General features: G+C 37.6%; 1 protein-coding gene across 1 annotated transcript in view; it reads right to left on the bottom strand.

Moving 5' to 3' along the window:
* Positions 1 to 663: 663 nt before the first annotated feature.
* LOC121869101 (circadian locomoter output cycles protein kaput-like) overlaps positions 664 to 17,255 on the bottom strand; it is a 113,504-nt gene continuing 96,912 nt past the window's right edge. Inside the window, 4 exon segments of the mRNA XM_042370287.1 lie at positions 664 to 2,700; positions 13,880 to 14,152; positions 15,067 to 15,243; positions 15,819 to 16,033. Coding sequence (XP_042226221.1) covers positions 2,560 to 2,700; positions 13,880 to 14,152; positions 15,067 to 15,243; positions 15,819 to 16,033 — 806 coding nt within the window. The 3' untranslated portion in view covers positions 664 to 2,559.

The following is a 17,255-nucleotide window of genomic DNA, read 5'->3' on the forward strand; positions in this document are numbered from 1 at the left end:
AATTTGATGTGACTCGAGAGTACTTGCGTTACTTTTGTAAACAAACATCGCTTAGATGCTACACACACACACACACCAAATTTACATGGATACTGCTAGTATTCCTCGGGGCAGAGTCTCAAATTGCAGTTAATGCTGCCATAGAAACATACAATGAAACCATCCTGCTCTCCAACTGAGCTCAAACTAGCCGTGCGAGCTGGATCTCTGGCTAACGGTTCCTTTCACCAGTGTGACCAGTGTGCGGATCGTACAGTTGACTTATTGGCTGTGGGTGAAATGCTGTCATGGATTTATTGCACGGAAAACTTTAGTGTGACGGGAGCTTTAAAAGAGCAGCTGAATATCGAGAGTTTTCATGAAGTTTTGCGTAGAGGTTGGACAAGATGGTATGGAAATAAACAGTTGACAAACCTATGTCGGGGTAATGAGTATTGTTGTCAGACTTGTTAGGGGTAATTGCTAAAACTAATTGGGAACCACTGCTTTAAAGGGTTAATTGAAATAGATTGGTTTTTAAAGATATGGTGATGGTTTCCAATGTTAGGGAAAAATTATATGTGTCATTCCAATACAACAGTGGTAAAAGGCATTACTGTACTTAATACTGTTGATCATTATGAGTGATCTACTGTTAGCTCAGGTACTAAGTGAATAATCGAGCATTTACATATTTTTTATTAGATATAAAAATAATAGATTAAGTGTTGGAATATTTACACTGGTACATTCATAGTCACTGATCACATTCTAAACTGACACCTCAGTCTGTATACTTTAGGTACATCTGTAAGATAAAACATCGGGGTATAACTGTATTACATCTGCAACATAAACGCTGGCATCAGTACTTTATTAAACTAAATGTATCTGGTACAGTGTCCCCCTCACACCCTTCATCACTAACTGCCCATATGTCTAATACCTGTACTTAACAATCTGCTACACTTTTCTTGATCTCCCTGAAAATTCATGTTAATGGTTCTAATGGTGACATTATTTTTCTGTTGTTCAGGAGTGGCAGAAGTGATGTAACGATCATACTAAGAAACAAGGTGCAGTTGGCAGAACTGAAGGTCATTATGGGAAGATGATGGCAGCATTACTAGCAATATACTCAGGATAGAAATATAATGAACTACAGTGACAACTAGAACCAACTGCAACAGTGGTTTACACACAAAAATCTTGATGGTAAGGAATTATCAGTAGTGGAATTGATCTTAAAACTCCATTATAATAGGAAAGCCTAAACATAAATACATCAACATTTGTTTATTGCAACGCATTCTTGGCCAAACCCAGGGCTGTGTTTTTTTTTTGTTTTTTTTAAGGTGTCTGTAATTTTATACAGTATGTTAAAAGTTTTCTGCAGGGAAATTCAAGCCAAAGGCTAGTTTGATTAGAAGGTAAGTTACCACAAGTATGAACCCTCACTTGCTGATCAGAAATACCAACAGCCTTGATATTTAATGCAGCTACCATGGCAGTAAACTGTTGTACTGCACCCCAAAGCTACAGCCTATTATATAAGGTAGTATAGTATCATTTTGTCAGTTCTTGAATCCATTTCATCATGTAGTACATGTGCTTGACAAACTTTTAATTTAAACCTTACAGAGGCCGACATATGCTGTTCTTTATAGTCATGGGTTTTATTGTAGTTTTTCTTATTCTTAGTGTTTCTAAATGTAAATTGAAAAAAAAAAAAATCATGCTACATACTGTACTGTATACATATTTATTATGCTGCACTACAGACTTGATTGAAGTGATGCTTGGTGGTTCATTCCATACAACAAGAATCACACAAATATATATACAGTAGAATGATTCTAATATTTTTCCATACTTATATATAAAAATGCTTAGAATAAAAAAAAATACATCAAAACCACAGAGAACACCAATGTTTGGGTGATTCATGCTGCCACTGATCTTGAATCCAAACTCTGAACAATCACCCATGTTATCCATCACCTTTCTCTGCCCTTTGTTGTTCTTGCAACACCTAATGGGGTCACACTTTAAGCAAATTTTTTTATTTCTCCTTGACATAAGGACAACAATATGGTGACAGGAGTAAAGTAGACAAAATGGGAATAATCCATGGTATTGTTTCTAATCAATTTATTTATTTATTTTTTTTTCAGTTTTCTTACCATTGACTGGTAGCTTAGCTTGGGAGTGTTTCACCTTGTCATTGAAAACAATTCAGTACACAACAGTTTACTTTTGGTACTTTAGTAGCAAATAGTTGCAGCAATGTCATGTGACCCTTTTAATTTAAATGGGATAAAAACCAAGACAGCTGATCCAATCCCGGGTATGCCCCAGAGTGCACTGCGGTAAACAAATGGTGACATGGTTATAAGATAGGTCTATTGCTGTTGAGAAACTTAGTTGGCAAAGAAGGGTGTTGATTTATCTTGGTGATTTAATGTGTGATTGAGATGACCTATAAATCTAAGGGCAGAAATTGTAACTTTGGTTTCAAGATGGTCATCAATGAGAGTGGAGGACGGAGACTGGTGACAACACAACAGCAGTGTCAATAAGTTACTTCTTGGGTTCGTGCTGCTGGGACTGATTGTGAGCCTGGCCAGTGCCACCAGGTTGAGCAAACAGCATTTGAGCCTGTTGGTGGGACAACTGGTAGGGCACAGCCATCCCTTGAGTGTTCACGCCCTGAACACTCATCTGGAGGGGAAAAGGTACAGTATTAGTAAACTACAATTTTAAATTATACATAAAAATCCTTATCAGTATGTTAAGGAGTGCCCATATGAAGAATCAGAAAAGAAATTTAAACTGTATGGAATGTTGTTAGGCTGCTCAGTAGTGGAGTGCAAATCTTGTTTGCTGCCACCTTTATCACCTTGGTCTATGTTCCTTGCCCTCCACGCCCATCCCTCTACATGTCAACACCCTCCACTTCCAACCCTGCACCTTCATGTCATGGGAAATATTGGATTGATGTTGAGGTATACTACAGAAGCAGCTAATTTAAATTTTTCCCCTGTACAGTGTGGAGGAGATTGAAGAACTTATGGCTGAAGGTCAACAGGAGGATGTGTTTGTCCCTCAGCTTCATGCTCAGGAGAAGCTTGGTCAGTAATTAATGGTGCTTTAACTTTCACCACTGAGTAAAGAAGATGAGAAATAGGATGGACACAAGAAGACTTTTTTTTCCTTACATAAAATGTATAGTTATTTCAGCCACGCTTTAGCTTAGATTATTATAGCAAAGTAAATGTTTTAAATTATTAAAATGCCAAAAGTTTATTTGATTAAACTTGGAACTAGATATTTACTATATTAATGGAGATATGTGACTGAAAAGATTTTCATATATATTGGACAACTTTATATACAGTATACAGGTTCTGTACTTTTTAAAAAAGGGATCATATATGATTTGTTGCAAATTCCCTGGAACTTTAATAAATAAATTGCACTGGTTGTTCCCTTCATTCTTTACCCCCATAATTATAGACCCAAATTTGTTGGTAAAATGAAACTTATATATATATATATATATATATATATATATATATATAAGCGAAGTAGATTATCATAGAAAACGGGAAATTTGTATCACAGAAAATGGGAAATATCTACTTTCTGGGAAAGTTGGTTATCTACTTATCACAGAAAACGGGAAATTTGTATCATAGAGAATGGGAAAATATCTACTTTCTGGGAAAGTTGGTTATCTACTTTCCTGAAAAGTAGATTATCTACTTTTCAGGAAAGTAGATGATCGACTTTTTGGGAAATATTACTTAATTTTCTGAAGTAGATTATCATAGAAAACGGGAAATGTGTATTACAGAAAATGGGAAATATCTACTTTCTGGGAAAGTTGGTTATCAACTTATCACAGAAAACGGGAAATTTGTATCATAGAAAATGGGAAAATATCTACTTTCTGGGAAAGTTGGTTATCTACTTTCCTGAAAAGTAGATTATCTACTAAGGAAAGTAGATTATCTCTTTCAAGTAGATTATCGACTTTTGGGGAAATATTACCTAATTATCGAAGTAGATTATCATAGAAAACGAAATTTGAATTACAGAAAATGGGAAATATCTACTTTCTGAAGAAAATTGGTTATCTACTTATCATAGAAAATGGGAAATTTGTAAAATAGAAAATGGGAAAATATCTACTTTCCGGGAAAGTTGGTTATCTACTTTCCCGAAAAGTAGATTATCTACTTTTCAGGGAAAGTAGATTATCGACTTCTGGAAAGCAGATTATCGGGGAAATATTACTTAATTTTCTGAAGTAGATTATCATAGAAAACGGGAAATGTGTATTACAGAAAATGGGAAATATCTACTTTCTGGGAAAGTTGGTTATCAACTTATCACAGAAAACGGGAAATTTGTATCATAGAAAATGGGAAAATATCTACTTTCTGGGAAAGTTGGTTATCTACTTTCCTGAAAAGTAGATTATCTACTTTTCAGGAAAGTAGATGATCGACTTTTTGGGAAATATTACTTAATTTTCTGAAGTAGATTATTATAGAAAACGGGAAATGTGTATTACAGAAAATGGGAAATATCTACTTTCTGGGAAAGTTGGTTATCAACTTATCACAGAAAACGGGAAATTTGTATCATAGAAAATGGGAAAATATCTACTTTCCGGGAAAGTTGGTTATCTACTTTCCTGAAAAGTAGATTATCTACTTTTCGGGAAAGTAGATTATCTACTTTTCGGGAAAGTAGATTATCGACTTTTGGGGAAATATTACCTAATTATCCGAAGTAGATTATCATAGAAAACAGGAAATTTGAATTACAGAAAATGGGAAATATCTACTTTCTGAGAAAGTTGGTTATCTACTTATCATAGAAAATGGGAAATTTGTATCATAGAAAATGGGAAAATATCTACTTTCCGGGAAAGTTGGTTATCTACTTTCCCCAAAAGTAGATTATCTACTTTTCAGGAAAGTAGATTATCGACTTCTGGAAAGCAGATTATCGACTTTTGGGGAAATATTACCTAATTGTCCGAAGTAGATTATCATAGAAAACAGGAAATTTGAATTACAGAAAATGGGAAATATCTACTTTCTGGAAAAGTTGGTTATCTACTTTTCATAGAAAATGGGAAATTTGTATCATAGAAAATGGGAAAATATCTACTTTCCGGGAAAGTTGGTTATCTACTTTCCCGAAAAGTAGATTATCTACTTTCCCGAAAAGTAGGTTATCTACTTTTCTGGAAAGTAGATTGTCGACTTTTCAGGAAAGTAGATTATCGACTTTTGGGAAATATTACCTAATTTTCTGAAGTAGATTATCATAGAAAACGGGAAATTTGTCTTACAGAAAATGGGAAATATCTACTTTCTGGAAAAGTTGGTTATCTACTTATCATAGAAAATGGGAAATTTGTATCATAGAAAATGGAAAAATATCTACTTTCCGGGAAAGTTGGTTATCTACTTTCCCGAAAAGTAGATTATCTACTTTTCAGGGAAGTAGTGTGGGGAACAGGTTGTTTGGTTCACACTCAGGATGGAATGGAGAAAGGAAACTCACAATGTGCTCTCTGTATACATGTTGTATTGGATGTACAATGCAGCTTGGTGCTGGGAAGGCAGCATGGTTACAAGCGTGATGTAGAGAGAGCTGGTTGGTGAGGGTGCTCAGAGAAGGACAGCTTGTGGGTCGCCATGCTCGCCAGCGGGAGCGAGGACCGCCAGGCAGGCGGAGGAGGTGTTGCTGGCTGGTTGGTGTAGGTAGAAAGAGAGATCACCACGAGGTCAGGTCTTAAATAGCAGGGGTAGGCGTGGCTTAGTAGTTGACCCCCGCTCCGTGGGCGGCGCTGGTTGACCTAGACCACTAGGCATACACTGGGGAATTCGTGGGGTCGGCTACTCAGGGACAAACAGCGTTGGGGAGAAATCCACTACAGTAGATTGTCGACTTTTCGGGAAAGTAGATTATCGACTAATTGGGAAATATTACCTAATTTTCTGATGTAGATTATCATAGAAAGCGGGAAATTTGTATCAATATGGGAAATATCTACTTTCTCGGAAAGTTGGTTATTCATTTAGAAAACGGAAAATTTGTATCATAGAAAATGGGAAATATCTACTTTCAGGGAAAATTGGTTAGGTAATATTTCCCCAAAAGTCGATAATTACTTCGCGAAAAGTTTAATCTATTTTCCTGAAAAGTAGATAATCTACTTTTTGGGAAAGTAGATAACCAACTTTCCCAGAAAGTAGATATTTCCCATTTTCTGTGATAAAAATTTCCCGTTTTCTATGATAATCTAATTCGCAAAATTGGGTAATATTTCCCCAAAAGTCGATAATCTACTTCCCTGAAAAGTCGATAATCTACTTTCCTGTAAAGTAGATAATCTACTTTTCGGGAAAGTAGATAACCAACTTTCCCGGAAAGTAGATATTTTCCCATTTTCTATGATACAAATTTCCCGTTTTCTATGATAAGTAGATAACCAACTTTCCCAGAAAGTAGATATTTCCCATTTTCTGTGATAAAAATTTCCCGTTTTCTATGATAATCTACTTCGCACAATTAGGTAATATTTCCCCAAAAGTCGATAATATACTTCCCTGAAAAGTCGATAATCTACTTTCCTGAAAAGAAAATAATCTACTTTTGGGGAAAGTAGATAACCAACTTTCCCGGAAAGTAGATATTTTCCCATTTTCTATGATACAAATTTCCCGTTTTCTGTGATAAGTAGATAACCAACTTTCCCAGAAAGTAGATATTTCCCATTTTCTGTAATACACATTTCCCGTTTTCTATGATAATCTACTTCAGAAAATTAGGTGATATTTCCCAAAAAGTATGATGACCAACTTTCCCGGGAAGTAGATATTTTCCCATTTTCTATGATACAAATTTCCCATTTTCTATGATAAGTAGATAACCAATTTTCCCAGAAAGTAGATATTTCCCATTTTGTGATACAAATTTCCCATTTTCTATGATAACCAACTTTCCCAGAAAGTAGATATTTTCCATTTTATGTGATAAAAATTTCCCGTTTTCTATGATAAGTAGATAACCAACTTTCCCAGAATGTAGATATTTCCCATTTTCTGTGATAAAAATTTCCCGTTTTCTATGATAATCTACTTCGCAAAATTAGGTAATATTTCCGCAAAATTAGGTAATATTTCCCCAAAAGTCGATAATCTACTTTCCTGAAAAGTAGATAATCTACTTTTCGGGAAAGTAGATAACCAACTTTCCCGGAAAGTAGATATTTTCCCATTTTCTATGATACATATTTCCCGTTTTCTGTGATAATCTACTTCAGAAAATAGGTAGCTATTCCAAAAAGTCGATAATCTATCAGCAATGTAGATAATCTACTTTTCAGGAAAGTACAACCAACTTTCTCAGAAAGTAGATATTTCCCATTTTCTAGGATAAGTAGAGAACCAACTTTCCCAGAAAGTAGATATTTCCCATTTTCTGTGATAAAAATTTCCCGTTTTCTATGATAATCTACTTCGCAAAATTAGGTAATATTTCCCCAAAAGTTGATAATCTACTTCCCTGAAAAGTCGATAATCTGCTTTCCTGAAAAGTAGATAATCTACTTTTCGGGAAAGTAGATAACCAACTTTCCCGGAAAGTAGATATTTTCCCATTATTTATGATACAAATTTTCCGTTTTCTATGATAAGTAGATAACCAACTTTCACAAAGTAGACATTTCCCATTTCCTATGATACAAATTTCCCGTTTTCTATTATAATCTACTTCAGAAAATTAGGTAATATTTCCCAAAAAGTCGATAATCTACTTCCCCAAAAAGTCGATAATCTACTTCCGCAAAAAGTAGATAATCTACTTTTCAGGAAAGTAGATAACCAACTTTCTCAGAAAGTAGATATTTCCCATTTTCTAGGATAAGTAGAGAACCAACTTTCCCAGAAAGTAGATATTTTCCATTTTCTGTGATACAAATTTCCCGTTTTCTATGATAATCTACTTCACAAAATTAGGTAATATTTCCCCAAAAGTCGACAATCTACTTTCCCAAAAAGTAGATAACCAACTTTCCTGGAAAGTAGATATTTCCCATTTTCTATGATATATATATATATATATATATATATATATATATATATATATATATATATATATATATATATATATATATATATATATATATATATATATATATATATATATATAGAGTCCTATAAATTTAATATACATAGGAAAAATAAATTTTATATGAAAATCCATTTTTATTTATATAATATCCTCTACATGACTACCATTCTGTTGAAAACACTCTTCAATGCGTGTCCTCCACTGCTGAAGGACACGCTGCCACAGCTGGAGTTATGCTTGTAAGGGCGGGATACGTTAGTGGAAACTTATGACACACACACACACACACACACACACTCATACACACACTTCATCCTTGACCACCGAAGGGTCAAGACGTACCTGGCTCTCCTCTCGGAGCAGCCAGGTCAACTGTTAAGTTGGCCCATACCAACTCCCTCCCCTGAACCCTCCTCCCCACCGGAATATCAACACGTTCACGCCAGAAGTTACTATTTCATTTAGGAAAGTAATGGAACCAGTGTTAAACAGAGGTGAACAGTGGTGAACAGTGCTTAAGTCAGTGAGAACAACTCAACAGTAACAGTGGTACCCAAGTTGACCTTCACACGGTGAGGTCCCAGGTACCCAGTGATAACGGCCCGACCCAACAACCAGCGATGTGTTAATCCGTCTACGATAGAAAGGCCTGGGACCACACCTCACTCATAGAACACCGTCTGTGAGGGAACTACTACACCACGTGAGGCCCCTTATAACACCATCTGTGAGGGAATTACTACACCACGTGAGGCCCCTCATAACACCATCTGTGAGGGAATTACTACACCACGTGAGGCCCCTCATAACACCATCTGTGAGGGAATTACTACACCACGTGAGGCTCCTCTTAACACCATCTGTGAGGGAATTCCTACACCACGTGAGGCCCCTCATACCACCATTCTCCGTGAGGGAATTACTGGGCCACCACGTGAGGTGCCTCATAACACCACCACATCTGTGAGGAATTACTACACCACGTGAGGCCCCACAACACCATCTGTGAGGGAATTACTACACCACGTGAGGCCCCTCATAACATCATCTGCGAGGGAATTACTACACCACGCCAGGTCCCTCATAACAACATCTGAGGGAACTACTACACCACGTGAGTTCCTCCTAACACCATCTGGGAGGGAGTTATTACACTACGAGTTTGCTGTTCAACACCTACATTAATCTGTATGTTCACTGTATGTTCCTTTACCTTTCTCTAATGAAGGCTTTTGTTAAACCACCAATGTATGTAATAAGTCATTTATGCCCAATGTATATTTTCAGCCTTCTGGCTGCAGAACTTTTTCAATAAACCGTTAATTATTATTATTATTACTTACGCACGCACGCCTTACGCACGCACACACGCACACACGCACGCACGCACGCACACACACACACACACACACACACACACACACACACACACACACACACACACACACACACACACACACATCCTTGACCACGAGAAGGTCCAAGGCGTTACCTGGCTCCTCTCAGAGCAGCCAGGTCAACTGTTATGTTGGCCCATACCAACCCCCTCCCTGAACCTCCTCCCCACCGGAATATCAACATGTTCTGCCAGAAGTTACTATTTCATTGGGAAAAGGAAGGGAACCAGTGTTAAACAGAGGTGAACAGTGGTGAACAGTGCTTAAGTCAGTGAGAACAACTCAACAGTAACAGTGGTACCCATGTTGACCTTCACAGTGAGGTCCCAGGTACCCAGTGATAACGGCCCGACCCAACAGCCAGCGATGTGTTTATCCGTCTCGATAGGAAGGCCTGGGACCACACCCACCATATAGAACACCGTCTGTGAGGAACTGCTACACCACGTGAGGCCCTCATAACACCATATGTGAAGGAGTTACTACACCACGTGAGGCCCTCATAACACACCACCTGTGAGGAATTACTACACCACGTGAGGCCCCTCATAACACCATCTGTGAGAATTACTACACACGTGAGCCCCTCATAACACCATCTGTGAGGGAATTACTACACCCCGTGAGGCCCCTCATAACACCATCTGTGGGGAATTACTACACCACGTGAGGCCCCTCATCAACCATCTGTGGGGAATTACTACACCACGTGGGGCCCCTCATAGCATCTGGGGAATTACTACACCACGTGAGGCCCCTCATAACACCATCTGTGAGGGAATTACTACACCACGTAGGGCCCTCATAACACCATCTGTGAGGAACTACTACACCACGTAGGGTCCTCCTAATACCATCTGGGAGGGAGTTACTACTACGTTTTGCTGTTTCAACACCTACATTAATCTGAATGTTCACTGTATGTTCCTTTACCTTTCTCTAATGAAGGCTTTTGTTAAACCACCAATGTATGTATAATGTCATTTTATGTCCAATGTATATTTTCAGCCTTGGGCTGCAGAACTTTTCAATAAACCGTTAATTATTATTATTATTATTATTATTATTATTACACACACACACACACACACACACACACACACACACACACACACACACACACACACACACACACACAGGTTGACAATCCCTTATCCGAAATCCTTGGGGCCAGAAGCATTTTCCGTTTTCGAATTTTTCGTTTTCATAATTTTTTTTTTTTTTTTAGCCTATCCGGGCACAAGTCACTGACCCACATTGGGGCCTGGGGGGAATAGAATAATAATAATTATAATAATAATAATAATAATAATAATATAGGTCTAGGTCATGTTTCTCACTTTTGATGTTTTTCATTGTTGTATTTCTTTATTATTATTTTATTATTACAGTATTATTGTTATTATTATTATTTATTATTTTATTTGGTGCATTTTTATTAACATTTTTATTTACTATGAATAATTATTATTATAATTATTATTACTATTACATTTTCGCCCCCAGGCCCATTGTGGTCAGTGATCTATGCCCGGGTGGGCTAATCCTGTTTAAAAAAAAAAATTGCCCCCAAAACCTTTCGGTTTTCGAAATTTCGGACAAGGGTTGTCAATATATATATATATATATATATATATATATATATATATATATATATATATATATATATTATTATTATTATATATATATATATTATATTATTATATTAATATATATATATAATATATATATATATATATATATATATATATATATATATATATATATATATATATATATTATATATATATATATATATATATATATATATATATATATATATATATATATATATATATATATATATATATATATATATATATATATATATATATATATATATATATATATATATATATATATATATATATATATATATATATATATATATATACAGTGACCTGGTTTTACTTGAACACCCGGTTAACGTAATTTCTTAACGAACTGCCTTCCATAAGGATCTTCAATTCCGTTAACTGAAAAAATTGATTAACGAAGTTCTTACGTAACCGACCTCAACATGTTTTAGCTTGCACTGACCGAGGCAACCAGCTTTTAGTATCAGTCCCCAATACATTAATGGATCTAGGGCTTAAATTCCTTACTATTTTAGTAAATATCAAGTTTTATACTATTCAATAATTTTAAAGTTTAATATTCAATTTTAGTCATTTTAACAATTATTGAACATAATTGAGTAAAGTGACTAGTTTAATGCTGACATCCAGCCTCTTAACACAGCAAACAGGAGTTACTGTCTCTCTCTGTTTTCACTGGAGGTAACATCTTGCTTGAGACTCTCTTCAACTAAACGCTTTTCTGTGTTTCCAAGCAAATTATTGGTCATTTTGAAATATATTTTACATATTGACAATATATAATGCAGTGCAGTGTTGATTTAAAGAAAATAATCTTGAATTACAAGAGAGCTAAAATTTTATGGGTGAAATGGGCCATGGGGTGACTTCTCTTCCACCCCAATGCCTTCTCTTCTTCCTTCTCCTCCACCCCCATTCTAAATCCATCATCATCATCATCCAGGGCCTTCTACATACACACCTCAAAGTAAGTGAACTTTTCTACCATTTTTGTTGAATTTAGGAAATTTTTAGGTGAGCTGGAACCAATTACCCAACAACCCATTGAAACAATGGTTTCATTAACGAACTTTTCGGTTAACGAGCGACCTTCTGGAACGGATTGAGTTCGTTAACGGAGAGGTCACTGTATATATATATATATATATATATACATACAGTTAACCCTCACTTTGGCGGTCCCGCATTCCGCGTTTCCACGTTCTGGCGGTGCCTTGCCAGAACCTAGCGTGCTCACATTACGCGGAGAGTGTCCGGCGCGACGCTATTTTTAGATTCGCCCCACCCGCCACCCGCCCGCCTGCCTGCCTGTGCTCCTCGCCTCTCCCTCCTCCTCCCTCCGCTTGGGCAAGCGGCGCGGTAAGGTTGCGCAGTGTGTGTCTTTGTTGCGTTATCACTGACGTCATATGACGTATCGGACTGTGATTGGCCATGCATCCCTACCCTCCTCTGCTGCTAGCTGTAATTGGCTTAAAGTATTATGACGTGACCACCCCGGGGAGGGAGGAGAGACGATGCTTGACCTAGCCGCGGCAGTTTCATCCCTCAAGGCCACACCGTGTAAACGCGCATCCATTGTTCCGTAAAATGGCTTCCGCCGGACCACCACCCCCAGGGAGAAACCTTTCCTTACCTGGACCCAGCGGCACTAAGCCAAAGAAGACACGACGTTCCTTAAGCTACGAGGTGAAGTATACCATCATCCAAGAGTTGGAGAAAGGAACAAGGCAGGTTGATTTGGCACGCCAGCATGGTGTGAATGAATCTACGATTCGAACAATAAAGAAGGATGCAGCCAAGATAAAGGAGCACATGAAGATCACAAAGTCTACAGGTGCTTCTATGATCAAGTATTTTCACAACCAGGTGCTTCTCAAGACAGAAAAATTACTTGTGAGGTACTTGGTGCGTCAGGCGCGACGGAACATGGCGGTCGACACGCGCTCTGTTAAGGACTACGCACGTGAACTGTACATCGCAGTGGCACGAAAGATGGGAACTACAGAGCCCAAACCCTTTAATGCTTCCTCTGGGTGGTTACAGAGGTTTAAGATCCGGAACAAGATCACCAATATAAACATTGGTGGTGAAGAAGCGAGTGCTGACCGTGCTGCGGCTAGGGAATTTCCTCCGTTTTTACGTGAGATTATGGAGGAAGGACAGTACAGTGACGACCAGGTGTTTAACATGGACGAATCTGGTCTTTTCTGGAAAAAGCTACCTTCCAAGTCCTTCATTGTAAAGAATGCCAGCAGGATTCGGGGCCGGAAGGTGCAGAAGGAACGCATCACCGTCCTGTTTACCACCAATGCCTCCGGTACCTGTAAGCTCAAGTTATCGGTGATCCACACAGCACGCAAGCCGCACGCCTACAAAACCATGGACATGACCAAGCTAAATGTTGTGACAACATCCTCCTTACACTTCTCAGATTTAGTACCCCATCATGTCCATTGGCTCAAAGGTAATATGACATTAATTTTTAGGTCCATAGAGTTGTACTCACTATAAATGTCTTTATACACACACACAGATACACATAAGTACAGTACATTAAAAAAAAATATTAAATAAATTTATGCCAAATTTAAACCCCTAACCTGACCCCTAAAGGATTTGCTTGCTATTTTTAAGAGTAGAACTACAGCAGAACTGTACACAATAAGGTTAATAATAGCCAACACAAACAACTGTTGTCATCAGACTCACTTGTGCAGGATTCAAAGTGGATACAGTGATTGTAGGTGACTGAAGTGAGGTTGGTGATGTCATGGCTACTGGTTGAACAATCGATGAAGTTGCCCCCGCCAGAGTGCCAGTGGCCAGCGTAACTGTCCCACCACCTGGATGAAGTGCTGCAGACACTGGAATGCTCCCAGTCCCCATGCCCAATACTCCCCCTACACCAGACCCTATTGCTATACCACCCTGGAACCCACTGGTCGTGCCCACTGAGCTCGTCGTGGTGTATTGCAGTCCACCCTAAAACAAAGCAAACATCTTGTTACACAGGAAACTTAAGGAAATGCTTATTTATAGCACTACAACCTTACCAGCTGTATGGTAAGAATAAGTACTTTTAACTATGATACTTATGCAGGGTGTCTCAACATAATTGTATACACACCGCCTCACAGATTTTTGTGGTAAAAGCATGAAGGTTCCCATTACAACAGCAACCTTATCCTCACTTGTTGATTTGTGGGGTCCCTAAAACATCAATAAATGAAGACAATGTTGCTGTTGTAATGCAAACATTCATGCTTTCACCAAAAAAATCTGTGAGGCAGTGTGTATACATTTTTTGAGACACCCTGGTAAGTATAGTATATTCACAGAAAAATACATTCAGCTTTTACATGTTGAAGGCTTACTCACATACAGTACAACACAATGGATTGCACACTTTCTCAATCCTGGCCATACTGGGTGTTACTTGTTTTCATTAAACTTACAGCAAGTATAGATTACTACTAAATATTTTAATGTTTGTCATTTCTACATCTGCAGTCGATAAAATGATACTTTATATACCAATCACTCTTTCAAATGAGGTCTTACTTTAAACTGCATATATTTTGTGTTATCTTACTCTATTCTAAATTCCTTCATCACTGTTTAAAACTTTCCCAAAACAACATTCTTAACGTACAATCTTAGAGACTTGGCTTTGACAAACATTTCAACTGCAAACCATTCCCAGTCTTAACACATAAATGTAATGCTATAAAAATGGTGATACTATACACCCTTATCATGCATCTTATACCTACATCTGTACCCATTAAAAACTTTGTCAAATCTTAGGCAGGAATAATAGATCTTGTGAGTTGTACTTTACCAACATTACATTTCTTTATATTTAAACATGAGTGTAAAGTATTACACAATCTTACCTTATAAACTTGTTGTATACTTAAACTGCCATACTGAGCCATAATGAGCTGGTCGTTAACTTGCCGTAATTCTTCTTGCTGTCTTAAAATCTGTTGCTGTAGCTCTGCGTGTTTTCTCCGTAGTTGTTCTTGAAGTTGTCTCTGATTGGGGCTCAGTATCAAAGACTGCCGAAGACCCTGCCAAAATTCAGGGATATGTTGTAAATATATCTTAAGTTTGGTTCAACAAAATGCCTAAACATATTTCCTCTCCTTATTAAAAGTAATTTAACCATCACTAAACATCTATCTATCTATCTAACTGGTCATACCAACCATAGTAATGTCCTGTATTCAAAGAAGAGTTACATGCATACCTCCCAACACGTCATTTTACCAAAGACAGATTTTCAGAAATAAAAAGCTGATGATTTGCCTTGGAGGTAAGCATGATGCTACAGAATTGACTATCAGAGTTAATAATTGAGCTTAGTAAACCCTTGTTTACATAAAACTTCAGAATATTCTAGATAAAAATTACCTTAAATATGACACATATACAGTATTGATGTGCAATAAACAAAACTATAACTACTGTCATATACAACAGGAGATCTGATCACAACACCCCTTCTGCAAGATAAACACTTGCACATCAGAGGTATGCACCATTTCACGTTCATTAAAGATCTCAAGAAAATCTTTAACAAGTTCGCTTCTTGTAAAAGTTTTTTTTAATTATTGTAATACCACAACTGCTAGTACATTATCACCTCTGTTGTGGGTGTAGCTGGCAGCTGAACAGAAAGGTTTGTCACCACGGGGTTGATGGGAATGACAGGTGAGAAGGGCACAGCGGCTACCTGCACCACCTGAGCTGCTGTACCACCCACCGCTGCTGTGGTTGCTCCTGTTCCTGCTGCCAGTGCTACGTTCTGCGTCCCACCACTATTACCAAGGTACTGTTGTTCTACTCCAAAACCACCACCTGCAATGATACATGAACTGTAGAGCACTATCATAACCCACCATCAGAAATTTAACTTATATTACTTGTGATCTTGTCTTGCAAACACATCATATGTTTTGTGACAGTGGGTCCCATACGTTGACAGCCTGTTAGAGGTAATTCATATACATCACACTAAAGACTGACGACTGTATTATTAAAAACAACATCTTCCCTTGAAGAGGTCATCGTGTTTCAACCCGAGTTTTAAACTAAATGAGTCTTGAGGGACACCGCAGTACAGTACTTAACGAGGTGGTGTGGTGGTAAAATTAACTAATTCCAATATTGTAAATTAATTTTATTGGGATTGGTTAATTTTACCGCCACACCACCCCGTTAAGTACTGTACTGCGGTGTCCCTCAGGACTCATTTTCAGTAGATTAAAACTCGGGTTGAACACGATGACCCTCTTCAAGGGGAGATGTTGTTTAATACGAGCGTAAGCCATCAGACCTTAAGGGACTGTGTGGATGGTACTGTACTCAACTGCCTTTACTTTTACAGCTGGGTAGACTTAAGGTGTATCTGGTGCAAACAAGTAACCCTTGGGCAGGAGGCAAGCTAAGTATTAACTTAGCTGCTGCACTCACCTCTCACAAGCAAAGAATGTTCATTTACGACAGACTTTAAAACTCTCCACTAAATATACAACTCATTACTTTAACACTGTCCTGAATGCCTAAAACCTGACATGTAATTTACAGCTTGCATATCTCTCTCTCTCTCTCTCTCTCTCTCTCTCTCTCTCTCTCTCTCTCTCTCACACACACACACACACACATGAACAACAAAATTTGAATATTTACATGCAGCATTATTGTTTTGAATACAGTACATCATTATTGTACAGTACTCCTTTGCTTAAAACAACTTCATTATAAACGAATTCGAAATTGAACAATTTATTTTTAACACCAAAAGTTCTATACGATATAAACAGTGCAGTTCAGAGTTAAATGGTTTAGCAAAAACAAAGTGATTGCCACAATTCAAATTGCACGCTGCACACACCATCTTGGGAGGACTGTATCATGGGGACTCGTCAAAAACAAGCCACGTGCAGGCCCAAGCAGCCCAGTAACTCCAGTTCACGTGTGGTGTTTACGAGAGAAGTTGTCGTGTTATTTCTACTCCTCATACAGTACCTGTACAATACTTTTTTGGATTATGGTGTCCTAAAAACTTCCTACAAGTGGT

Source organism: Homarus americanus, unplaced genomic scaffold (assembly GCF_018991925.1).
Source record: "Homarus americanus isolate GMGI-L3 unplaced genomic scaffold, GMGI_Hamer_2.0 scaffold24694, whole genome shotgun sequence".
In the NCBI taxonomy this organism is placed as follows: Eukaryota; Metazoa; Arthropoda; class Malacostraca; order Decapoda; family Nephropidae; genus Homarus; species Homarus americanus.